General features: G+C 40.8%; 1 protein-coding gene across 1 annotated transcript in view; it reads right to left on the bottom strand.

Annotated features, from left to right (window-relative positions):
- Window positions 1-228: 228 nt before the first annotated feature.
- Window positions 229-27,994, bottom strand: part of LOC142210757 (CMP-N-acetylneuraminate-beta-galactosamide-alpha-2,3-sialyltransferase 4-like) — a 121,382-nt gene continuing 93,616 nt past the window's right edge. Inside the window, exons 5-14 of the mRNA XM_075280156.1 lie at window positions 14,783-14,849; window positions 10,038-10,122; window positions 9,295-9,366; window positions 8,477-8,574; window positions 7,794-7,857; window positions 7,232-7,327; window positions 4,559-4,748; window positions 4,085-4,237; window positions 2,555-2,698; window positions 229-1,665 (exon numbers count right to left, since the gene is read on the bottom strand). Coding sequence (XP_075136257.1) covers window positions 1,579-1,665; window positions 2,555-2,698; window positions 4,085-4,237; window positions 4,559-4,748; window positions 7,232-7,327; window positions 7,794-7,857; window positions 8,477-8,574; window positions 9,295-9,366; window positions 10,038-10,122; window positions 14,783-14,849 — 1,056 coding nt within the window. The 3' untranslated portion in view covers window positions 229-1,578. The remainder of the gene's footprint in view (window positions 1,666-2,554; window positions 2,699-4,084; window positions 4,238-4,558; window positions 4,749-7,231; window positions 7,328-7,793; window positions 7,858-8,476; window positions 8,575-9,294; window positions 9,367-10,037; window positions 10,123-14,782; window positions 14,850-27,994) is intronic.

The raw sequence follows: 27,994 nt of genomic DNA, 5'->3' as shown, positions 1-27,994 counted from the left end.
TCATAGACCAGTCTAGCCTTCACAATGCGAATACAGACCCGGCATCCGCTGTAATAGAGAGAGGCGGATGTCGGGTCTGTATTCGCATTGTGAAGGCTAGACTGGTCTAAGAGTGCGCACGCAGGGCCAGCGGCATCTCGCCGCTTGGCTTTGCATATGTGACCCCACCCACCAATGACGCAACAAAGCCGGAAGACAGAAGATTTTATAGCAACGAAGACTGGTGAGTATGCGACGTTGGAATACCCCTTTAAGACAAAATGTAATCCTATTTCCATCTGCATATGGGTAATTGCTAAGCCTAATATCTACCACCTACGTAAAGTCACTGTCCATCTCTATCAACTAAAAAATAATCTTAATTGCGATATTATATTTTAGAAAATATTGAAATACAAGTTCTTTTTAGTTAACAGAGATAGACAGAGACTTTATATAGGTGGTAGTTAGGGCCTTAGTAATTGTCAATAGCCATATTGAAATAGGATTGTTTCTGTTACCCCAAACATCTACAGGAATATTTTGAGACATTTAAGATCAATGCAAAGTAGAGTAGAAATCTTGAACAGGTAGAGGAAGCAGGAACTAGAAGATTCTTGCAGCCTGAGTGTGAAGTCAGAAATATTCTAAATGCAGCTCTAGATGTGAATGAGGTATATAAGGCAGATGGTTTACAAAGTTACTCAAGAGTGTGTATATAGGATGTACCTTTTATAATGAGGTGTAACTGTGATTCTTCTGTATATAGTCATTTACAGTATACATGTTACTACATAAGGGATTCTAACTACTGAAAAAAATGAGAAAATCAAGGCACTGAAGGTACAAGGACCCCTGAAATGGACTTGGGGATTGATCAATTTAATATGGAATTCCCTTCCAGTTCTACCAATAGAAGACAAAGACTTAAACATAATAGCAGCAGCATAATATTGAAAGGACGCGAAGAACCCCCCCCATTTCGAGGGCCTACACAAATATTTTCATCCAAGGTTCAGAACATATAAAGAATTGGCACATAGCATGGGGTCCTGCCCCTTTTGTCCGATACGTCCAGCGGTTCATCCAAGCATTTCCTTGAGGGCAAAATCAAAGATCTTACAAATATTAAAAATGGAATGTGAACATTGTGTAGAAAAAGAAAAAGTGAAGATCCAAGATGGCAAAGAATCCCAAAATCCTAGTCATATTTATCGTCTGTACATAGAGGAGGACAGTAAAGGCTGCCATCATCCTTGTTTCTTTATGTCAGATATGAATGGAGCCAAAGTCTTAAATAAATATTATATGCTTTTGTCCTTAAAAAAAAAATATCTATAAAAAAATTAAATTAAGGGTTTAGTCAACACTTCACCAGCTATTATAAGCCTGGTGTACGATCCAGGATCACGTGTCCATTGCAGAAGACTCTGCATAGTGACTGCCGTACCACCCTGTGACTGCTACTTTCGCAGGTTCTGTACGTTTTATGGGTGTTCGGTACCACACACGTCTTTTAGAGTTTGCCAGGTGCAGTGTGTCCAGCATACTGTCCTCCTAGCTGCAAGGTATACAACTGTTTACAGATCCAGAACCTCCTCAGAAGTATGTTAGGTTGTGAATGATCTGATGCTGGAGAAGGTTCCTTATTGCAACAGCTTCTAGCGTGATATTATGTCCAGATTCCTGAAAAAAAAGAAAGAGAAGTTACTATAAAGTTATGGGTCAATGTATCTAAGCCTATTATGTGTGAGTCTATCACACATAATAGGCAGTAGCCGTAGTAAAAGCCACATGCTACTGCGCATGCGCCCAGGCCATTTTTTTTTATCAATGTCAGTTCGCGAGCGCCGGAGGAGGACGGGACCCGAGGACATCGGAGGAAGAGGAGGCGTGGATGAAGAAGATGGCGCACCCTGAATGCCCGCCCAGCGTGCACGATGCGTAGGTAGATCACATTCTTTTTTAGGGTATTATTTTAAAATGGGGGGGGGTAGTTTAATATAACATTTACGGTGCCTGAATAGCCTTTTTAAAGGCTATTCATGCATATGTGGGGCTCTATCAGCATGATTTTGCTGATAGAGCCCCTTTAAACTTTAAAAGGGTTGTCCATTTTTTCCTGGTCAATCCTTTTAAAGAGGTTGTCCAGGGAAAGGTGAAAAAAACAAAAAAACATACTCACCTGTCCCCAAGTCTCCCAGTGCGGTCTAGTCTAGTGCGGTCTAATCTTGCTGCTCCGGTGTTTTCTTGTGGTAGAAACCCCTGCTACACTGTGACGTCCCATGTCCTTAGCTGAGGACAGGACCTCAATGGTCATGTGTGGTGGGGACTCTGGCCGAAAGAAAACACCAGAGCAGCAGGATCAGACGAGTGTGATTTTTTTTTTCCACCTTCCCCAGCCTAATATAATTTTTTTAATGTTGGACAACCCCTTTAAATAGAACATCAGACATCAAAACTAGCTGCACTTTAATGAGTGGATCAGTGCCTATTGGTTGAGTAGGTGAAAGGTCATCTTCAAATAATTGTATGTTATATGGACAGTCATCAGAGATGATCAGGAGACACTCACCGCCATGGATTTTAGCGTAACTTTCTCATAGTAATGAATCGGCTGCTTCTTGTTCGATAATGCTGGGTAGCCAAATCCAGCAATGTCAACCAGATCACAGAAGTGAAGGGCGAAGGTGATCGCCAGCATGCCAGTAGTGGGTTTCTAGAATAGAGAAGGTGAACATTGATGCAAGATACTGTACTTTCAGAGCCCTGGGTAATCCTCTGGAAGTTGTACTAGCCATTTGGTTAAAATGGTATGGCACTTTCCAGCAGAAGTGGTCTTCAAATAAGCCTCAAAGCCAGCTTACTTTCACTGTGGGGTTGGTCATTTCGAGGGTGTAATTTAATATACAAATTCCCTATAATAGAACTTAGGAACACTAACCTGCCCATTGAATGTTTCCTTCTAAATGTTATTTTAAAGTACTAGTTTATGCAACGATCAGAGTCCATAATACATGTAGAATGCAGGATCTTCAAATCTGGGCAGGTCCACCAGGACTAAGAGAACATCCAATTTGTGTGGTTGTACTAAAGTAATGGTATTAAATGGTTCTCAATGAGATTGGCATTACATTAGTCCGGCATCATACTAAGAACGACCTGTTTAGTCCAAAAGGCATGTAGTAAAGTTTTCGCTCGTCTAGGTGATACCCAGGGAGACAGTTTTTAATGAGGTTACCACCCTATAAGTTTTTTTTGTCTGATAACTACAGGAAATTGTTCCGGGACGTTTTTTGCCATGTCACATGTTTATACACTGGGTGCAAACTTATCTGTTTTTGTGTTTCAATCTGAGGTTATGAAACCCCTCACTGCTTATTGTAGATATTATTTATTCTGACTACACTGGGGAATTGATCTACAGTATGTGTTTATGACTATATTCTGTACAACTTGTATTATTTTAAAGTTGGCTGTATTCTTAAGATTTACGCCAGACCCAATGGCACAGGTAAAAAGTACAGGCAGATCATCACTGTTACTAAGACACTTGACCCTGTAGTCCAGAAATTGCCAGGGGACATTGTTCACCCAGGTTCAGAGACCTCCATTACGAGAACCTTTCAGAGATGGCACAACTGTCACTTATTATTTGGCCAACTAGTAACCTCAGTGCAGTGCAGATCCCCCATCCATAGTCCTAGCCATGTAGTCTGATTTGGGAAACTGCACTTTTGTCCTAATTATAGAAAGTTCTGCAGCTTTGTTAAGGACGTTGGGTTACAACTAAATGGTGGATATAAAGAAACATCTTATAGGGGGTTAACTTACCAGGATGAGGCAATCTAGCTACAAAAATGCTACATTCCCCCATAACTGTATTAGAATTGGAGAAGTGGTGATATACAGTAGCATGGCTCAAGAGAAAAACATCTGAATGGCCAGCCATTTCTTACATTTCTTTATACTTTGTATTTAGGGCTACAATATTATTTTATATGAATACTAATTAAATTAAGTTGGCATCTCCAGCATGGGGGCCATAACCACAATCATTGGCCACATCCATCTACATGTCATCCAGCTTCTGTACACCTCTTACCGCTTTCATCTTTTTTGAGGTCTTCTGGTTTGTGAGAATGACATCCAATATTTTGGTGGCTGTCACCTCCATATAATAAGGGTTTAGGATCCGTGTATTCTCAGGGGACACCTCCCAAATCAAAGGAGGCATTTTCCAAAATCCTTTGCGGACCTGGCAAAATAAATACACATTAGTAAGATCTTTGGTGGCTTGGTCAAGTATGCCCATTCATTATCATGGGGGCAGGTTGGGTCAGAAGACTACATGATTATTCTGAGGATCTGCCAGACATTTTGATAGAATCCCACTGAAAATTATGATATCCATCAATATATGGAGCATGGGCGAAGGGCTATGAAGTACAACACTCCAGTCTTCCTGGTAGAGAGTGTCCACACCATACAACAGTCCCTTTATTCACTTTTTAAAACTAAATGACACAAAGTAGTAATAGGGTGATGGAGTGTAGTGAGGTTATAGACTGCAACGCACCCTCTTCTCATTATTCAATATAATCTTCATCCATTGGATATCCAGAGGCTTAAATGGTACAAGCACCAACAAAGTGTCAGGGTTGTTGTCCAGCTGTGGGTCAAAGTCAGCAGATTCTGGGTAGAAGAATCTCATGGTGGTCTTACTGCCAACGTCCTTCTCGTAATTGTGGACAGGAGCATTGTTCAGTCTAGTGAAAGAAAAATTAGATTAAAATGTTAGCCATAGACTGATTATATGTATACATTATAGATTGAATTCACTTAACTATCTAACTATAAGTGGCACATCTATGTCACATGACCCTAATTTAAACCATAATTGCGCCATGTTCACATTGTGCCCGGCAGTGTGTTACACCTCTCACTCCATTGAAATAAACACATGGATGCAAGTACATGGGAATTTCTGGAAATACAACTTTTGACCTGCAGCTATCTATTTTATATGGCTGTATGGTAAACTGTAAATAACTAAACATTATCACAGCTTCTCTGATGTCAGAGGTGACTCGAGAAACTTATCTTAATGCATTTTATGACCACAATAAACTGAAAAATTTATAACCAGATAATAGATACACAAACACACAACATAGTAAAACAGCTATATACAAATACACACAAAACATGTCAACGTATGACATGAAATATATGCTGCAAATATGAGTTTGCTTTCTCATTAATTACATTACAGCAATCAATAACTTGTATTATTACAGAATAGAGATTAAGATAAATTATTGAGTTCCCTAAAATATACACTTTACTGATATACAGCAGACAAAGCTGGAAAATCGATAGTATGCTTGGCAGAAACACATGTCTATCCTGAATAAAGTGGAGTGGATGTCGCTGAACCATGAATAAAAGGCACAGACAGCACACGGATGTCATCCCTGGGCCGGCCCGTACTCCTGTGGCCCCATTCATTGGGTCAGTGAGCACGACTCACAAAACAGACAGGAAGAGGACCCGTCCTGAGTACTCCGAATAAGAAACATGGCCAGCACTGACTGTGCAAATGGTTGTGTGCATGAGGCCTGGATGGAAAAACTATAAGACTATAAGGGCAGACTAGATAGAACAGGTTAATGATCTACGTCTCTATTAAACATTTTTATACCTGGTGGATAGGTGATGCATTTCAATTATGGAACAATTCCTTAACCCCAAGCTCTCAAAGCTATACACTATTCACCTTGGCTAGTATGTACTGGAGAAAGGTGGAAACCTTAACTAGGGGATTATTTCAGGGTAGTATTAGGCGAACAGATTGCTGCGCCCAAACTAGCAGTTCAATTCAGTGTCAGTCCTTTTGTTACTGGGATGATACTGGGATAGCTGTAGACTTTAGCACTCCGTCAGTAACTTTCCCTGTCTAGTACATCAGTAAGGACCCCACTTTGTCACTATATGCCAATAAAGGCTATATTTTATTGTATCCTAGGCAGAATTCCCTTTCCATCAATGAAAAATACCACTCTGGTAACTTCAATGATGATGTTAGTGTTACATAAAAAGATATATGTTTATTGTCTCATGTAGTAACATAGCAATGTAGTTTAGAGGGCTAAAAAAAAGACATGTCCATCCAGTTCAGTTTACAGTCCTACAATGTTGATCCAGGAGAAGGCAAAAACCCCATAAGGTAGGACCAATTCTCCTTATTTTAGGGGAAGAATTTCTTGCCTACCTGAATCTGTAGAAATTCCTGAATCTATCCCCAAACCATATATCTAATAATAATACCAAAAACAGATCAGTTTTTAATAGTTTTTTTCTATTTGAGACGTGAGATGAGCAGAAAACATCAATTCTGGCATGTCAATAATAAGGTTTATGGTGTTTATTATGTAAAAATAAAGAATATACTAATTCTATTTTATGGGTCGTTATAGATGTGGCGATGACAATTGTGTATAAAAGTACTTGGCGCCGCGACCAACATTTAACACAGCATGTAAGGGCTATTACAGTGCATGCTCTCTGGTTAATGATGGAGGGGGTATCCTAAACAAAAGTCCATAGTATCCCCTGCCCTGGGTTCATGTGAAGTCACATGAACAGGACAATGAGAAATCTTTCTAGTCTCCCAGCACACTGTCAGCAGCATCTATTCCCCTTTACAAGAGCTGAAATGAGAGCTGCGAATATATGCTGTTCCCACTTCAACCAGTGATAACCCTGGTTCTACTGGGGCTACAGGCACAACCTTGTTCTCCATGGCTCCGGAGCTAGAGCCATTTTAGCATGTGCTACCTTTGCAGTTTCACTGACCAACTCCTGCTAGGGCTAAAGTGTTAGGACCTTTACTCAAAGCCCAAGCTGGGGACAGGTAAAATTGTTAGGGGGTTAAGAACCTTTTCAAAAAATCTGCCTTGAAAAGGGCTTCAATAGGCCAAAGTGTTGTGTTGTGTTTTGTACATGGGACAAGATTAGTTTTTTCACAGAATATTGACATCACTGCTTCTTCATTGAAAGTTCATCAGATTCCAGACATTACAGATAAGGTGGAGACTCTGATCATAGATATACCCTAATAATAGAGTTATTCTGGTGTGGAAAATTCTATATCATTGCTACTGTAAGTTATAGATCTATTATTTTTTGTTGCTGTGTCGCTGCCTATCACACGCCTCATCAATTACTATTACAATCACATTGATCTTACCTGATCACTACATCATATTTATTAATAATTTCACCCAGAGAGCTGTTTTTTAACCGGTGTCCATTTCCGACCACCACACACCGTCTACACCGTAACCTGCACAAGAGATCATTGCTCTATGTTATTACCAGTTACTTACGGATCCACTAAAACAACACTTAAGTTTAACAGTTGTCATTATAAATGTTCTTCAGGGAATACATTCTGCTCGTGTGTCATCAGCGTGAATGTAATTACATGTATACAGGGAAATCACTACATTAACTTCTATGTACATGCCACTAGATGGCAACAACATCTGTATCAATATTAGGATTTAAAGAGGTACTAATAGAAAGTTTTCTGTGCTGCGTCCAATAATATCTTTATAAAGTGAACAGTATTGGAGCGGAGTATGCCATTTGGTGCAATAGCACACTGACACTTTTGTTAGTTCTTGAAGAACCTTATCCTTTTCCTCCTTCCCTACAAACAAAAGCAGATAAAGTTGCATAAATATGGGCCCCATGTGCATTATAAATGCTGATCCTAGTGGAAAGACGTAGAACTGCAGAAATCTTACCTCTCTATTTCTGGTTGCACATGATATTGGTTTGATAATGCCAAAAACTTCATCAGTAGTTCCTCTGAAGGAGAAAGAAAGTTGGCTCTCAGTGAGGGTATTTTATGGGTGACTACCGAGTAGTTACTAAGACCAGAGCGATATGGGGGTCCATCCCGGAATCTCATACCCATTCCTTCTTAATGTTACAGCAATGCTTGGACTATTCAGTGATGCATTGATGTTCATGGCATAGTATCATCTCTACCTTACATAAGATATTGTGACTACATGATCAAAAGAAATCGGGTGTAACAGCAACGTCTGCCTTGACCTTTACATGCACAAAATTTGCATTGAATGTGGTGTCCAAACCTTAAGGTGCTTAAAGTTCATGCAACAAATATGGAAGAGAACATTTCTCCATCTATATATTACACCACATCATGCTAGGTCAGAGGCAATAGTGAAAAATATGAAACTCTATAAATATTCACACCACATATACTTTATCGTACAGCGTCCACTAAACCTATAGCAAAACTTCCTGGTCTATCGCAAATGACTTTAAGTGTACATGCTGTGTCTCTATATTGCCATCACCGGTGATGCACATTTGTAATAAATAACTGCTCCATTTTTACTAAATGGCAACAAAATATCCTCTCTATGAACGTTCCCAATGTTTTTTGCTGTTGTCTTACCACTTCCTTTTGTGCCGTACGGTAAACTATAGACTGATTCATTCTTTACCCAGAAATAGTCACTCATCTGCAGGAAGACAGGGTGATTTCTGGAGTAACTGGAGAAAGAGAAGACATTACAAGTCAACACATGAAAAGCAACACATGAGATTTAGTGATGGACAATTTCAGTGGATGTATAGTGGATGGAAAACTGTGAAATGTATATACAGGTAGGTGGCTGGATAAAATACAGGAGGATATATACTGGCCAGGAGGAGGGCTGGACAGTGAATCTACTGGGTAAACTCCATATTTCCCCCTTTAAATTTAAAAAGTGTTAGTAATATTACAAAAGGTGATTATTGACATGTAATGTGCCTTGTGATACCCTACATTTGTTGTGCACATTGTGAGCATGGCGGTGTGTAGTATGTGGCAGTACCACCAAACCCTGCCAGTACTGCAGGAGAAGCTGGCGAGTATAAGACTGATTTGACAATGGGCGTTATGGCATTGAGCATTTTTTCTAGAATGCTGAATAGAATGGCATCTACGTGGGACAGCCTGCGGCGAGAACCGTTCCAGAGACCCACAACTGCTCTATAGGACAGGAGAAAGCCAAGAGTCACTATGGGTACATCACAACTCTAGTGGGCTCACTACGGTATTGTAGAGTCTGGCCCAGGTCAAGAAAAGAAAATCATCAATTACAAGAGGCCTACATTATTACAACAGAGAGCACTTGACATTACACGTATGCTGGGCAAGAGAATGGCTGTGTGCTATGTTGGAGTATGGCTGAGCACTACAGTGGAGGACCGACAGCTGACACTTACTTGCTGATCATAGAAGCTGCTTTGGAAGCAACATCACCTGGATTGCACAGTGATCCAACATTTACATAGGACCTGATGAGAAAGAAGTTGAAGTTACACATCTGCTATTTAATATGGTTCAAGTTCATTATTTTCTATGGTATAACAACATTTAGAGACAGTGAATTAGAGGATAGAGGTTGTGTGGGTGAAGAGGTCACCGTCACACCGCCAAACTCTTGCACCTGGAGAGGGACTGGATCAACAGCAAATTTATATATTACAGTTATATATTTACTGGAAAGCTAAATCAGAAATGTGTCTAAAACTGCTCCTGTGCCCGCTCACCACTTTTTAAGACAGTGGGTGGAGGGGGAGAGGAAACACTTTATTGACCTCTAATAGAAGCGTTACCTTCTATTGTAATCCTGCTCGTTACAATGAGAGGACTATTGAAAAATAATCTCTAGAACAGGAAGTGTCAGCCTATTTTGAATCCCGGTGACCAGAATAAAAATTGAAAGTGTTCCAATTTGTAAAAAAAAAAAAATATTTAGTAACCTAGACATTTTTTTTATTTTTTATTTTAATTTACATAAAAGATTGACTTAAACAGTAGATCAATTTTTGATACTACCTACCCTTTAAATATATTCTTAGAGCAGAAAAATATATATATATCTATGCCTTGTGTATGGGATTTACTGCCTTATGGCCTAAATATTACACAACCCCTGCAGCCACCGAACCACATGGGTACCTACCTTGGTATGTATGTGTCCACATGTAAGTACCACAGCATCCCAAAGCAGAACATGACAGTAAGGAAGGCGGCGGCAGCTCTCCATCCTGCATGCGGAATATAAACCAGACAACACTGATACATTGTAACATTGTGAGCTATTTCATCAAGATAAACACATAGGGCAACGCAAAACTGCAATAAACACAAATCTACCTATACATATTGTTAGACTAAAGGTCAACCACCCCTAAAATCAACAATCCCCCTATATACGCTAAAAATAATCCGTCTTTTCTTTAAAAAAAAAAATTCAGCCATTCAATTACACTTAATAAAATCAAAAGAAACTCTCTTTGTGAATATGATAAATGTAAGTGACTGTAATATTAGAGCAAAATAATAAGTTTATTGGGCAAGAGGCTCTGTTACCCTGTAGCGTAACCTCTAGCCTGGAAGCAACATGAGATACAACTGGGCATGGAGGTATAAAGGTTCCAAATGGTCTCCAGACACATAATGGGATCCTGTTTGCTGTATGTTTGTCCTCACGAAACCACAACTCTCAATACCTTCCACAGGCTAGGCTGGAATGGTGAGAAATTCAACAAAGGAGTATTGTCCTCCTAAAATAGGAACATTGAAGGCCTTGCCATAAGAAGCAACACACATGGCCACAGGACATCATGCACATATCAATGAGCTGTTTGTGTTCCACATATGACTACTAGGGGTGACCTGGAGTATGCGATGGATTCCCAGGCTATGACACCACCACAACAAAGGCAGAATTGAAGTGCTCACCATGAGGCCTCCAATCTGGAAACTGTCTCCCTGGATTCCCAAGAGAACCTGGATTCACCACTAAAGACAATATGGTTCCAATCTATAGTATTCCAGGTCACTGTAGATTAAGGCGACAGTGCATAGCTGGCTGTCAATGGCAGGACACATAATTGGCATGATGTTTTCTTCTGCTAAGCACCTGGACATGGCCTGGACAGATATGGGATGTGTAATAAAAGTGCCACCTGTATCTGGATAGTAGACAAGGAAACTACCGGTGGTTTGTCCCAAGTCTGTTTGTTGTGTGTGCTGGCTCTCACATGATCATTCCCCTCGCACCTCCTCACAGCTAGATCAGAATGGCCTACATTGTTGGCAATTCATCAAAATAACCATCCTGTTTCTCTCTGTCCAAAAATGCACCCCATTCCAAAATAAGTCACCTTGGCAAATGATCTTCAATTGTATCGTAGAGGCAAGTCTAATAATCCATGATCTCTCACCAAGAGGTACACCCCCAAAAAATAGCCCCCAGGCCTTTTATAGGGCAGCAGGCAAAGCACTTCTACACTCTCTTATGGCAAGACCTAGTGTCTAATCAGACCACCCCTGTATCCATATACATACAGTCCTATGAAAAAGTTTGGGCACCCCTATTAATCTTAATCATTTTTAGTTCTAAATATTTTGGTGTTTGCAACAGCCATTTCAGTTTGATATATCTAATAACTGATGGACACAGTAATATTTCAGGATTGAAATGAGGTTTATTGTACTAACAGAAAATGTGCAATATGCATTAAACCAAAATTTGACCGGTGCAAAAGTATGGGCACCTCAACAGAAAAGTGACATTAATATTTAGTAGATCCTCCTTTTGCAAAGATAACAGCCTCTAGTCGCTTCCTGTAGCTTTTAATCAGTTCCTGGATCCTGGATGAAGGTATTTTGGACCATTCATCTTTACAAAACAATTCAAGTTCAGTTAAGTTTGATGGACGCCGAGCATGGAAAGCCCGCTCTCAAATGATCTGAAAACAAATATTGTTCAACATAGTTGTTCAAGGGAAGGATACAAAAAGTTGTCTCAGAGATTTAACCTGTCAGTTTCCACTGTGAGGAACATAGTAAGGAAATGGAAGACCACAGGGACAGTTCTTGTTAAGCCCAGAAGTGGCAGGCCAAGAAAAATATCAGAAAGGCAGAGAAGAAGAATGGTGAGAACAGTCAAGGACAATCCACAGACCACCTCCAAAGAGCTGCAGCATCATCTTGCTGCAGATGGTGTCACTGTGCATCGGTCAACAATACAGGACACTTTACACAAGGAGAAGCTGTATGGGAGAGTGATGAGAAAGAAGCCGTTTCTGCAAACACGCCACAGAGTCGCCAGAGGTATGCAAAAGCACATTTGGACAAGCTAGCTTCATTTTGGAAGAAGGTCCTGTGGACTGATGAAACAAAGATTGAGTTGTTTGGTCATACAAAAAGGCATTATGCATGGCATCCAAAAAACAACCAACATTCCAAGAAAACCACTTGCTACCCACTGTAAAATTTCGTGGAGGTTCCATCATGCTTTGGGGCTGTGTGGCCAATGCCGGCACCGAGAATCTTATTAAAATTGCGGGTCGCATGGATTCCACTCAGTATCAGCAGATTCTTGAGAATAATGTTGAAGAATCAGTGACGAAGTTGAAGTTACGCCGGGGATGGATATTAGAGCAAGACAATGATCCAAAACACCGCTCCAAATCGACTCAGGCATTCATGCAGAGGAACAATTACAATGTTCTGGAATGGCCATCCCAGTCCCCAGACCTGAATATCATTGAACATCTGTGGGATGATTTGAAGCGGGCTGTCCATGCTCGGCCACCATCAAACTTAACTGAATTTGAATTGTTTTGTAAAGAGGAATGGTCCAAAATACCTTCATCCAGGAACTGATTAAAAGCTACAGGAAGCGACTAGAGGCTGTTATCTTTGCAAATGGAGGATCTACTAAATATTAATGTCACTTTTCTGTTGAGGTGCCCATACTTTTGCACCGGTCAAATTTTGGTTTAATGCATATTGCACATTTTCTGTTAGTACAATAAACCTCATTTCAATCCTGAAATATTACTGTGTCCATCAGTTATTAGATATATCAAACTGAAATGGCTGTTGCAAACACCAAAATATTTAGAACTAAAAATGATTAAGATTAATAGGGGTGCCCAAACTTTTTCATAGGACTGTATCTGCCCGAGACATGACCGCATGCAGAGTTGTGCAGCAATCTGCCATAAGTGAATGTCTATCTGTTTCAGGAAAGGCTGGACGACAACAGTTAGGCTTTTTATGACAGGATTTTCAGATTGTAAAAAATCCATAAAATGTTACTTGAATTTTAAAAAAAAATCCATAAAATGTATGCATTTTTATATACATTTTTTGGGGCATTCATTTTTTACATGCTTTTTTCTGTAGAGAAGTCTATGAAAAAAAGCATGCAGTGATTTGGAGAAAAAAAAAAGGCACCATACGTGCGAAAAACCTGGCACAAGAAAACTGCGCTCAACTGTCTGGTGTATTTCATTATTCCATGGTGAGGAAGCTGAATAGAGGGCAGGTGAACACCGGCCATTGTTCCCTTTTATCAGCTATTCTCAGGCTCTCAGTAGGACAGTAATACAGCCTATTGATTCTTGCTATCTATCACTTCAGGCTGGGGTGCGAGTCATTGTAGCGCTCCTTCCTTGTGATCACTACTTGTATGTTGCAGACACCTCCATCCATATTTATGTGTAACAGCTTCTCTTATAATGGTGCAGTACTGTTATTAGTGCCATATACTAGGGTAACTGGATCTTTAAGAATTCCTCCTGATGTTTAGTTACGTTAGTATCTTCTCACACCAATGTCCAAGAATGCGGATCCAGATTTAGTAGATGACAGGTCTAAGAACCTTTAAAAAAGGTGGTGGTAAGTAAATACTGTGTATTGTCTTCTGAAGTGGAAGCTAGCTGCCAAATAAATATTACCGAAACTTTCACAAAGTAAGACTAGGTATACATAGTGCTACTTTGCATGCAGTTTTTATTTGCTGTACTTTCACGTGTTTGCTAACAGAAAACCCTGGTTTATTGCCATAGTAATTGCTACTTACAATTTCAATTAAAAACTGTACTTCGGTAGTTTAAAAAAAAAAAAACCATGTAGACAAAGCCTTAAATATTTTTTTCCAAGATTTGACCTGAAGCACATCGGTCTTAAAGATATATTAACATTTGTCACCATTCATTCAGTCCAGTGATATATCCGTTGTGCACATCATCACAATCTTCTAGCTCAGGGGTCAGCAACCTTCGGCTCTCCAGCTGCTGTGAAACTACAACTCCCAACATGCTCCATCCACTTTAATGGGAGTTCCAAGAACAGCAGAGCAAGTGTTGCCTGCTGGGAGTTGTAGTTTTACAACAGCTGGAGTGCTGAAGGATGCCTAGCCTCGTTCTAGATGGTAACATATAAAGTATGTTGCCATGCTCCAACCATCATATATGTAACCTATACAACCTCCGTACCCATAGCTGTGTATAGTGTAGATTCCTGAGCCAACAGGTCCTAAAAAAAGCTTTACAGCCTGAAAAAGGGCAAATAAAAAGGGGGTTTCCTACAACTTTGGTTTTTCTCTCTTTAAGAGTGAGATTGTTGTGATGTCTGCTTCCCATAAAACAAGTATGTATAGAGCTGTGTGATAGTGCCAAGGAGTTATTTTATGTGGATGCCATCTGTTTTATGTGAGGTAATTAGATTGTGCTTACTTAGTAACTGATGCAGACACAATAAAAACATGCGGTTCACCACAACTAAGCGGAATTGCGACTCTAATTGTTCCAAAGTTCTGACAATGATTTAATGTTCAGATCAATTTTTCTGATACAAGGCACCCAAACATAGACATATAAAGGGAGGGGAATAGGGGTGACAGCTCACCTGGTTTACTATTCATTTTGGTCGTCGGAAAACCACTACTGCTCGGACAGATTTCATGGTCAGTAATCTAGAAAAAAGGAAGAAAATACAGCTTAGTAATTAAAGTTACATGGCATCCAAGAGGTGAGCACTACATAATAGGTGCATGCCACCTATAGGCATAATAGGAGATTTCTACTTCTCCTTTCTGTTGAATCCATTATTGGCTTTGGCTCAAAAAAACACAATAAAATCTGCAACAACAAAAAAAACGCCCCAAAACAAAACACTTTTTCCATAAAGTGGAGCCTTAGCCTAAGTCTGTGTTCACACAGGTTCAACAAGGATAGGATTACATTGCAACTTTTTCAAGTGCACTTAAAGAGGTTGTCCAGGCAAAAGAATATTTTATCATTATGCTGGGGGAGGTGAAAAAAAAAACAACAACTCAAATAATAGATAAAATTTTAGGCTGGAAAACCCCTTTAACTGATTTGAACTATCGAATGCCAACTGTAGCCTAAAGATTGCAAAGCACTCAATGCATTCATCTGGCCTGCAGCTGTAACTCAAGAAATTTAAAAAATTGCAGTGTAACCCTGGCCTAAATCAGAGGTTTTTGGTTAGATCTGAACACAGTTATTAGAGGGACACACTATGTACTACATGCACATGTTTAATTTCAGGGTAGAGACAGGGATTTTATCTTTATTTTTAAAGTTGGCAGCATTTTGATTCTTTGATTTTTACCTATCTTTGTACATTGGCCTGATGAAGATCCCTGACCGGTGTCGAAACGCATTGCCTATCACTGTCTTTAGAACAATAAAGTTATGTTTTATACGTCAACTTCCTCTGGCAATCTGTCATTATTTTCCAGCACCATTTTCCTGATTTTTTTTTCTTATCTGCTTGGTATTTTTCACCGCTTCATGTGTAGGTTGGTGTCCGGGTAAGAGCTGCAACTGTGCTGGTGGTTCTCCACTGAACCTTACTGTGATGTTGTTATAAGTATGTTCTGTATGCCATGATGGAGCATGGAATAAAGTGTTCTGATCTACAAGAGTAACCATCTCATAGTGGAGTTATTCCAGAAGACCTGCATCCTCACTACAACACTACACTTACAAGCTATTATTACAGGAGACAGGTCTGTACAGCTTCATTACTGACTTGTTAGAAACAAAGCAGTGTGCATGTGCCATATACCTGGTAAAACACAGGTGTGTGTATGTGGCTATAGAAAATAATGAGTCGGTATGCCACAGTATGCTAGAACACATTCATGTGCGTGGAGCCTCGGTCACGCTTACAAAAAGTGAAAGGCAAGGAGCAGAACAATGGATATGACACATGTTTGCACAAGAATTGGCTATAGACTAAGATGCACCATATTGAAACCCATCTACACTAGAAAACTGGCATAGATCTTATAATAAAATCTCTATAATGTGTCTACAGATTGAAGTTCCCAATGCTCCACCAGCCTGCTGTCTGCAAATACCTCCCTCCCCACCCTGCATGTGCTTACCCTGGGTTAAGTGGAATAAATAAATAAATAAATGCCCCAATCCCTCCACCTCTCTATATACAGTCATGGCCAAAAGTTTTGAGAATGACACAAATCTTATATTTTCTTATATTTTCACATGATCTGCTGGCCTCTGGTTTTTATGTGTGTTTGTCAGATGTTTTTATCACATACAGAAATATACTGTAATTGCAATCATATTATGAGGAACAAAAGCTTATATTGACAGAATGAGTTAATGCAGCAAGTCAATATTTGCAGTGTTGACCCTTCTTCTTCAGGACCTCTGCAATTCTCCCTGGCATGCTCTCAATCAACTTCTGGACCAAATCCTGACTGATAGCAGTCCATTCTTGCACAATCAATGCTTGCATTTTGTCAGAATTTGTAGGTTTTTGTTTGTCCACCCGTCTCTTGATGATTGACCACAAGTTCTCAATGGGATTAAGATCTGGGGAGTTTCCAGGCCATGGACCCAAAATCTCTATGTTTTGTTCCCTGAGCCATTTAGTTATCACCTTTGCTTTATGGCAAGGTGCTCCATCATGCTGGAAAAGGCATTGTTGATCGCCAAACTGCTCTTGGACGGTTGGGAGACGTTGATCTTGGAGGACATTCTGGTACCATTCTTTATTCATGGCTGTGTTTTTAGGCAAGACTGTGAGAGAGCCGATTCCCTTGGCTGAGAAGCAACCCCACACATGAATGGTTTCAGGATGCTTTACAGTTGGCATGAGACAAGACTGGTGGTAGCGCTCGCCTCGTCTTCTCTGAATAAGCTGTTTTCCAGATGTCCCAAACAATCAAAAAGGGGATTCATCAGAGAAAATGACTTTACCCCAGTCCTCAGCAGTCCACTCCCTGTACCTTTTGCAGAATATCAGTCTGTCCCTGATGTTTTTTCTGGAGAGAAGTGGCTTCTTTGCTGCCCTCCTTGAGACCAGGCCTTGCTCCAAGAGTCTCCGCCTCACAGTGCGTGCAGATGCACTCACACCTGCCTGCTGCCATTCCTGAGCAAGCTCTGCACTGCTGGTAGCCCGATCCCGCAGCTGAAACACTTTTAAGAGACGGTCCTGGTGCTTGCTGGTCTTTCTTGAGTGCCCTGGAGCCTTTTTGCCAACAATGGAACCTCTCTCCTTGAAGTTCTTGATGATGCGATAGATTGTTGACTGAGGTGCAATCTTTCTAGCTGCGATACTCTTCCCTGTTAGGCCATTTTTGTGCAGTGCAATGATGACTGCACGTGTTTCTTTAGAGATAACCATGGTTAACAGAAAAGAAACAATGATGCCAAGCACCAGCCTCCTTTTAAAGTGTCCAGTGGTGTCATTCTTACTTAATCATGACAGATTGATCTCCAGCCCTGTCCTCATCAACACCCACACCTGTGTTAATGGAGCAATCACTGAAACGATGTTAGCTGGTCCTTTTAAGGCAGGGCTGCAATGATGTTGAAATGTGTTTTGGGGGATAAAGTTAATTTTCTAGGCAAATATTGACTTTGCAAGTAATTGCTGTTAAACTTATCACTCTTTATAACATTCTGGAGTATATGCAAATTGCCATTAGAAAAACTGAAGCAGTAGACTTTGTAAAAATTAATATTTGTATCATTCTCAAAACTTTTGGCCATGACTGTACACATTTCATTAGCTCTACAGATGATATAATGTAGGACTTCAGTGTAATGGGTCAATTATATTCTGTGTAAAATACGATGAAACTCCAGGACAGTAGAAGACAATGGAAAAGATGTCCAGGTAGTCACTATATGAAAGTAAAATCTCTGCAAAACCCATTTGTTCTTGGGTATTTAGATGGCATTACTAAAAATAAAAAAATTAAAAAAAGTACTGGCTACTCCTAGACAAAAGTAACAATGGCTTCTTATTCATTATAAACCTGCAGAACAGGATTTGTAGTCATGATATGGTCCATACAATACATGTTATTAAATCCATATCAATCCAACCCAGAGAGTTTGGAAAGGAAGGGTAAAAAATAATATCAGTAACAGATCTGCCTTTTACACAGTGGAAATCCTGTGCACATGTATGTATCTATTTTATGGCTGTACCGTTCTGTAGAATAAGGAGTATAGACTGGGGGATCTCCAGTGGCCATTTCTATTATCAGGCAGGAGCAGATATAACTAAGAATCGGCTGAAGAGAATTTATAGCTATAAGGACGGCTCTTGGTCTTTCATATCCTGGGTTTACCTGGGCCATTACACAATATATTATTACAACACAATAGACAATTCATTAAGGTATTGCAGGTGACACCGGGGAGATGCCTTCTACAGGTAGCCATATATTTTCCACTCTCCACCCAACATTACCACATAACCAACAATTATTACATTTGTTTCTGACAATATAAGAACTGATTTCCTTCTTACTCATGGCATATGCCATATGAGCATTCTATAGGATAATGCAGATGTGGAAATATGTGATGCTTCACCAGAAAGTTCCTTGTATGACATCATTTCTAAGTTTCAGGATTACTCAACAATTCCGCACAATTGTGCTGGTGGAGACAATGGGACACGTTTATTAAGCTATTTGCACCCTTTTTTGGTGTAAATTGCACCTTTTTGAGGTCTTTATCTGCCCTACTCTTCATTTATGAAGCATTTGCACCTTTTCTTCCCGATTGTTGTGCTGCTCTTGCCACTTTTGCATTTTGGCAAGAAAAGGGGTAGTGGCCTAAATGGAGATCCTTTTCGTGCTGTATTTATGACTTGCACCTTTTTAAAAAGGGGCAAAAAAAAAAAAGTCGCAAATGAACTCCGGTACAGGGGCAGTGTAAAAGAGCCTGTCAGATTTGAATGCATTAATAAGCACCATAGTAAACTAGTCTTAAAAAAAAAAAAAAAAAAAAGGAGTGCCTGCAAAAAGTATGGCCAACAGAGGGGCAGACAATAAGCAACCTCCCACTGAATACATGGAGAACATTACTAATCCAGTGCTGATCCTAAGGTACACTTGGTGTGGGTTTCAAAACACCCCAGTTGTCATAATCATAGGGGTTCCAGCAGTCGGAATGGGTTAACTTTTGTTACAAAAAGACCTCTATGACTATAGATGGCAAGTTTCTATTAGCTTAACCCCTTCCCGTTCTGTGCCACAACCATAAGTCGCACTGAGCATATAGGTAATGATTCATGCCGTGGGACAGAAGCTGTGCCTGTGGCATTACTTTTGTGTCTCAGTTGTATTACACAGCCAAGAATTGGGACTAGCCACCAAAGACAGAAGATACTCCAACTCCAGCGGTTGTAACCCCACAGATGCTGTAATCAATAACATTCACAGTATGTGGGTGGTTCAGGGACAAGAACGCGTCCCCCTGCCACTCCACAGATCCTCTGTGATGAGACTGTGTGGTCTGAGGGGATGCCATGACAGTTTCTGCCTAGGGAGTTTATGTACAATGTACTACTGTCCATTGTCAGACAGGAAGAAAAAAAAAGTTGAAAAAGGTAAATATTAAAAGTATTAAAAAAAAAAATAAAGTTAATAAATCACATTTATTAGGGGCCACACGGTGGCTCAGTGGTTAGCACTGCAGCCTTGCAGCACTGGAGTCCTGGTGTTCAAATCCCACCAAGGGCATAAAACCATCTGCAAGGAGTTTGTATGTTCTCCCCGTGTTTGCATGGATTTCCATCCCATATTCCAAAGACATACTGATAGGGAAAAATGTACATTGTGAGCTCTATATGGGGCTCACAATCTACATTTAAAAAAAAAATAAAAAAATCACATTTATTAATTTTAAAAACATAATGTAAACAAAATAAAATACACAAACATGTTAGGTAACCCAATGTATAAGTCCACTCTATCCAAAAATAACGTCATCTATCCCATCCGTTGAACACCGTAAAAAATATACTGCAATGCACAAATTAATGTATTTTGGTCAACTTGCTTCTCCCCAAAATATCACAATAAGACGTGATCAAAAATCAAACATAATAAAACAAATATAAATATTATATCACCATAATCTTAATGACCTGCCAGATATAGTTGCTATATTATTTTTAATGGGAGTCTATCACTGCCCCCAGCTACTTTTAACTGTTCCCATAGTGCTGTAGAAGACCATACCTTTCTTATCTTTTAGAGCCCCAGGGATGTGTAGAGAAAGCACTTTTATTGTTTATTTAAATGAGGATCTTGGAGCAGAGGGGGAGTTTTCTTCTATTAATGAGCTCTGCTGCATCATCACTAAACACACCCATCCTGCATTCAGGGGGGTGGGGGAGGAGCAATTGACACTGGATTAACTCATATTGAGGTGGATGAGCCAAATGCAGGAATCCTGGGGCTCTGAAACATAAGAAAGGTATGGTTTTCATTCTGCTAACAACAACTACAGCAGTATGGGAGCAGTTTAAAGTAGCAGTGATAGACTTCCTTTAATAAAGAGTGAACACTGTAGGAGCAAAAATGCATAAAATAGTGATAAAATTGCAAATGAATCTTTTCTGTATGGATTGATCGAAAAACAAAAAATCAATTCAAAACGGATCACAATCTGAAGCTTGACGATAATGTGAGCAAAGTTTGAAGTGCAAAACAAAGGAAACCCAGTTCATGTACAGAACACAGTTTCTATAAAACACATACATTTACATCATATACATACATATCATCACTCCGATGGGGAGATAACCACACAGTTGTAAACCACAGGAATCCCGCCCTAATACTGGCAATCCAGAAGGCAAGGACTCCAATAATGGCAGTAATTCCAAAGTCCACTTTAGTTCACCACAGCAGCAGCCTCATAGAGTACCCCTTGCTCATACTCAGCCTTAGGGCCACAGCACTGTGCAACAGCCGTTCCAGGCTAAGCTCACAGCTTCTACACACTTTGGTCACAGTGTAGAACTCACATTATGTACAGGTAGTCCTCGACTTTCGTCGCTGATCCGTTCTTATGCGGCGTCGTAAACCGAATTTCTACGTAAGTCGGAAACATACCATACGACGACGCGTAGGAACGGATCAACGTGATTTAGTGTGCAACGGCTCAGAACCGAGGAAGACTGTACCATAAACAATACAGTACAGTCTTCCTCGGTTCCAAGCCGCTTCACACTAAATCACGTACTTTACAGGGAGAGCTGTAGGCAGCTTGCTGTTACAAGGGAGCTTACTTTTTCTCATAGGAATGCATTGGCCAGCGTTGATTGGCCAGTGTACAGCATTCAGCCAATCAATGCTGGCCGGGAGGCAGAGTCTAATATCGGACCACAATGGAGACTGCTGTGGTCTGATATTAGACTCCGCCTCCTCACAGACGAGCCTCCGGCAGAACCAGCGTTGATTGGCCGAATGCGGTACCAATCAACGCTGGTCAATTAATTGCTATGAGAAAAAGTAAGCTCCCTTGTAACAGCAAGCTGCCAGCTCTCTTCTGACTAGCAAGGACGAGCCTGCTGCAGAACCAGCGTTGATTTGCCACAGAACCAGCGTTGATTTGCCGCAGAACCAGCGTTGATTTGCCGCAGGCTCGTCCTTGCTAGTCGGGAGTGCTGGCAACTTTCTGTTACGAGGGAGCTTTACTTTTTAGCTCATCTCTAGTCATAACCACGAAACGTTGTAACCCTAGACCATCGTAACCCGAGGACTACCTGTAGTTCGGTCAGTCTCTCAGCAAAGAATTGGTTCAATTTTGTGACAGTATTGGGCTGGTATCCCCCAGTCTCCTCAGTTCCAGGGTTGGTGCACACTTTAACCCACTGAAAGTCACAGCAACCTCAGAGTTGGTACAACTTTGGTGTGAAGTCTGTTAAGATTTAAGCCCTCACTACTCTTCTTCTCTCACTGCAAGGGTGGTGTATAATACCTGCTCTATGATTCTCTGGAGTGGTGCATCAATTTGTAAGTACCACATGTCACCCACTACTATCTATTTATTGCTACATGGCATGCATGCAAATCCATGCAAAGCCTCTATAGCGCGGGCTCAGTGTGGCACTGACTAACCCAGGCTTGTAGCCAATACCTATAAAAGGTACAGATTACATACGTATATACTCAAGTATAAGCTGATTTTTTTTCCGCACGTTTTTCATGCTGAAAAAGCTCTCTTCAGCTTATACATGAGTCAAGGTCCACAGAGCACAGAAAACTGGAAGAAGGAAGTCCTTTAGTGCTACTGCTCTGTGATTGGCTTGTCATGAGGTTACGTGACTTTGATGTCATCAAAGGTCCTGTAGCCACTGGTATGTAACATCTGCAGATAAGGATGAGTCTAAATCCTAGTAGCTCCGCCCACACCAGAGTCCGATCACATGGTCATGACGTCATCACTCTGTGTGAACCCGGCCTAAGGGTTACTAATATGTGAGACACATGAGGGTACTAATGAAGGACCTTAATTATGAAGATACCTAATTATTACCTCCATATGTCCCACATATCAGTAACTCTTATGTGAGGCACACAGGGGGTTAATGTGAGGGATATGATGGGGTTAACTGCTATTACTATGATCCCCATGGAGTTACTAAGCTGCAATGCACATGACCAGACTTTTTATCTGCAATGGTGGATCTCCCCCCTAGGCTTATACTCGAGTCAATAAATTTTCCTAGTTTTTTGTGGTAAAATTAGGGGTCTTGGCTTATATTCGGGTCGGCTTATACTCAAGTATATACGGTATATCAAATTACATTATCATACAATACAGGAGCCATCCACCCATCAGCTGCCAGCAAAAATTATTCATATTTACATTTCAGCTTTGCATTATCACATTCTAACGTTGGCACTGACTGACCCAGGCTTGTAGCCAATACCTTTAAAAGGTACAGATTACATGTATCAAATTACATTATCACACAATACAGGAGCCATCCACCCATCAGCTGCCAGCAAAAATTACTCATATTTACATTTCAGCTTTGCATTATCACATTCTAACAGTTAAACAGACATGTATGCAAAGTGCAGAAACAGAATAGACAACATTAATAGGAAACAGGCCCAACAGTAATAGCTAAGTTTCTGAAAAGCTCTGCCTTATCTCATAAAGAGAACTATGCAGCCGTACCGTTACAGTTATGTAATCCCCTCTCTATGATCAACACAGGGCGGAAACAGAACTAACAGCCAAGGTAACCTTGGAGACACGAGTAACCTCTAGACCCCAGGTATATTTCTTTGCAGCGCTGGAGTCCTAGGTTTGCATCCAACCAAAGATGACATCTGCAAGGAGTTTATATGTTCTCCTTGAGCTCTATATGGGACAGTGGTTGACAATATCTGTAAAGTGCTGTAGAATATGATGGTGCTATATAAGTATGTAAAATAAAATAAAATAAAATCTGCAGGATTAACCCTTCTACTGCCCCCATTCAGAAATATTAACATTACCTTTTCACTACTCTAGACCAAAAGTTATATTTACATTAACCCCTTTGGTACCCTACATCAACAGTTATACCAACACTAACACCCTCACTACCTGGACCACCATATATAGCTACACTAACCCCTTCACTGTCCTAGATCACAAGGTATACTGACATTAATCCCTACACTGTCCAAGAGCATCAGGTGTACTGACATTAAGCCCGTCACAAGCTTAGACCGCCAAGTATTTCTACACTAATATCTTTACTTCTAGGCCACCACATAAATTGACATTTACCCCTTCGCTACCCTAGACCACCAGAAGCATTTACATTAACCCCATTATTGCCCATAAACAACATGTATACTGGAATTAACTCTGTCCTAGATCACCAGGTATACTGGTATTACATCCTTCACTGCCTTACACTACCATTTACCCTTACAAAAACCTCTTTACTGCCCAAGATCATGTATGTATAATGAAATAAACCCATTTACTGTCCTCAATCTCCAGGTATACTTTCCACTTTCACTGTCCTAGGTAATCTGACATTAACTCCTTAACTGCCGTACAATAGTTATACTGATATTAATCCCTTACTGCCCTAGACCACTAGATGTACTGCTCTAAACCTTGATGGATTCTTGCATTAATCACATTACTGCTAGACCACCATGAATACTGGAACTAACCACTTTTCTGTCCTAGATCACCTGGTATACTGTCATCAACCCTTCACTGCCTTAGACCACTAGGGATGCTGACACTGACATCTTTACTGCACATGACCAAGGTTATGCCAAGTTCACACTAGCATTTGGGAACTCCATCCCCCAGTCCACTTAAAATAGGCAGAGAGAAAAGTCCTGCAACAACATTAAGTCTGTCAATGGGGGCTATTCACATGACTGATATTTTGATGGTTCTCTGTAATAGACCATCAAAATATAGGTCATGCTTTATTTTTGTCTGTATTACACGGATCCCTCCATACACTGCAATATATGAGTGATCTGTAAAAATGGTCATGAAAAATGCAGTTTTCCCCCACGGTCTTGTGAATATAGACTAAGGGTAGGTTTACACTTGCCCCTGGCACTCTGTCGTTCGGACCTGTTGGGGGACCCAAACGACAGAGTCCGTCTGCTAAGACAGCAGTGACCCGCAGATCACTAGACTATAATGGAGTCTGTCGGGTTTCTGCTGTTTTTATATTGAAACCAGGGGATTGAAAAGTCCTAGGTGCAGGACAATATTCAGCAGTCTCTCCTAAGGGGACTCTGCCGCAGATGTGAACGTAGCCTGAGATAGCAATCGGTGTGGTAAAAGTTGCTGAACTGATTTTTACAAATCTCCCCTCTATAAATATGCATAAATGTAAATAAAATACATAAATCATATGAAAAAAAAGCAATAAAAAGACCCTAAATTTATACAAAAGCAAAAAAAACACGTACAAAATAAGTCCCAATTAATCAAATAAGTCATAAAATTATGCAACCAACAAAAAGATCAAAATAGCAAAGAAATAGACAGTAAATTCTATAAATTAGAAGCAATAATAATGCAATGTGTAAAAAAAAGGACAATATTTTTGAGCTGAGCTAAAACATAACACAAATAACATTCCATTATTCCAGTGTTGTCTCTCCTCCTAAATTAAATACCCCCCCCCCCCCTCCGCCGAGCTATAAAGCAAAATGTTATTACTTGTTTCCATCAAACTCTGACAGCAGCAGCAGAGGAGTAGCCAGGGACACCGTGAGACTGTAATGAAAGCGTAATATCATGGGCACGATACCCTCCTGGCACCAGGTGGCACTACTGATATATGTCTATAATATCCGGGTGAATCTTCTGGGTCTTGGCACTCACCACACGTCAGCTGCTGTCACAGTGAAGGGTGCCCTTGCTTGTCTTACCATTATCATTACTCAGCGGGAGATTTACATCCACACACCAGACAGTGAGAAGAAAGCCAGACACAAGTGGCCAAAAAGTGAGGGAGCTGTGGGTGACACACAGGATTACACCCACCTCACTGTTTATTTAAAGCAGGTGTATGTGCAGTAGGGAGCGCGGTCGAGAACTGTCTCATATCATTAAGGGTTGCGAAAGATAAATCGACATCACTGGCGAGTACAGTGCACAAAGCTATAGGGCCGCACCCATGGATGGCAGAGACATGAATGAACAGAGAGGAAAAACTCTATTATAAATAAATAAATAAAAAAAATTAACCTGCTAAGTGCTGCTGACATGACAATATCCAAGAGGGGACTTGCCAGCAGACACACCCTAAGCAGGACTGATCACAGATTGGATGGTGCCCTGGTCAATACCTTCTATTGACTCACCCTAGTATACTGAAGTATACTGCATTGTACCCAAATATACAGTATAAAAATAAACATGCTATACAGTGCCCATGTAAAACCTCTATCGATACGCTAGGGAGGACAGCCGCATGTCATACAGCTACAGGTCCAGGGCAACAAGTGTAAAATCAGAGGTGCAAGCATCAGGATCACTGGCGCCCAATTTCATTGGTGATATAGAATGACCACTGTGCATGTTCTAAGGAACATCAGTTCTCGATAATTACCCTGGGCAGTGCCATAGGATCTTAAGGCCCCACATAGTAAATCATAGCTAAAAGAGCTGTAGAAAAAAAATCTAGTAGAGAAGTATTTGCATTTAGCATTTCTGCCTCCCAAGTCCATGGAAAAAAACATTTTTACAGATTAAATAAATACACCTGTATGTTTGAAAACAGTGTATTTTTGCAACATGGGTCCTTAGTTTAAAGAGGTATTCCCACATCAGGCCAAACATATTCCAGATGAGACTACAGGGTTCATTCTCCCATCCATCAGACCGGGAGTTACAAAAACATTTACATATTGCTTCTCCAGTCTGTCAGCATGAGCAGCCACCAATAACAGCTTCTTCGAGAGTCAGTGATATGGATGAGAGTGGGGATGTAATGTGGCACATTTACCACTCAGGGTTCCAGGAAAGCTGGGTGGCATGTCTAATCACATTAGTAAATAATTCATACTGTATATGTTATTCCATGACACCTTACCAGCTGATCACCTGAGGGTTATGTCCAATTACAAGAGAAGCATTAGAACACATTAGAGAGAAGTGCTGCTCATGACACGTTCAGCTAATGTTTGTATAAAACAAGTCAGAGCAGGCAGCGAGTGAAGAAAACCATAAACTTCAGCAATCAGCAATGACGAAATGGGAAAAAACGGCGCCTGGCTTACACTTACACCATATATCTCATTCATTATTTATGAAAAAAGCAGCAAATGAATGTGATATTTTAGTACGTCACAAGTCACACGTCCAAACCCTCAACACCTCCTGCCGCCTCCAACTTAAGAACATCCATCGAATCTGCTCCTTCCTCACACCTGAAACTACAAAGATGCTAGTCCATACCCTCATAATAGACTACTGTAACACCCTTCTCCATAGCCTCCCAGCGAATATTCTCGCTCCCCTCCAGTCCACCTTAAAGGGGTTGTCCCATCACAAGGATCCTATCTATACTGCTTGTTAATGTGAATGTAAGACTTTTCCCTAAATACACTGCTTCAGCAAAACTGCTTTGTTTGTCCACTATATCACTTTATTCATTTTTTTTTACACATCCCTTGATTTATCTGGTCATAAGTCAAGTGATGTATCTGCTGCTCTCAGGGGGGAGGGAGGAGGGGCTAAGTGCACGGGAGCGAGCCTGAAGGGGGGGTAGTTTACACTTTGGGGGGAGGGAAGGGGCCACCAATACAGACCCGGCATCCGCTGTAATAGAGAGGCGGATACCGGGGAGTGTAGACGCCGGCACAAGTGAAGCCTGCAGCAGCAGGAGCGATGCTGCTATTCCGGAGGGGAGGGGAGGGGGGGCGGAGGAGCGGAATAGTAGCATCGGTCCTGCCGCTGGTGGCTTCACCTGTGCTGGCGTCTACACTCCCTGGCATCCGCCTCTCTATTACAGCGGATGCCGGGTCTGTATTACACTGTGAAGGCTGTACGTCCAATGCCTAGTGCATCGGCAGCACACACGCAGGGCCAGCGGCATAGAAGCGACGACTTTTCGCCGCTGGCTTTGCATATGTAACCCCGCCCACCAATGACGCAACAAAGCCGGAAGACAGAAGAATTTGCTGCAGCGAAGACTGGAGAGTATGCAACGTGGGACAACCCCTTTAAACTGTGCACCTCTCCCCTGCAGCTCCCCTCTGCCAATCCCTTCACTGGTTATCCGGTGCCCAGCGAATAGAGTTCAAATTATTAACGCTGACAT

The sequence above is a fragment of the Leptodactylus fuscus genome, chromosome 6 (assembly GCF_031893055.1).
Source record: "Leptodactylus fuscus isolate aLepFus1 chromosome 6, aLepFus1.hap2, whole genome shotgun sequence".
NCBI classification, from domain to species: domain Eukaryota; kingdom Metazoa; phylum Chordata; class Amphibia; order Anura; family Leptodactylidae; genus Leptodactylus; species Leptodactylus fuscus.
This window is presented reverse-complemented; position numbering and strand designations above follow the sequence as displayed.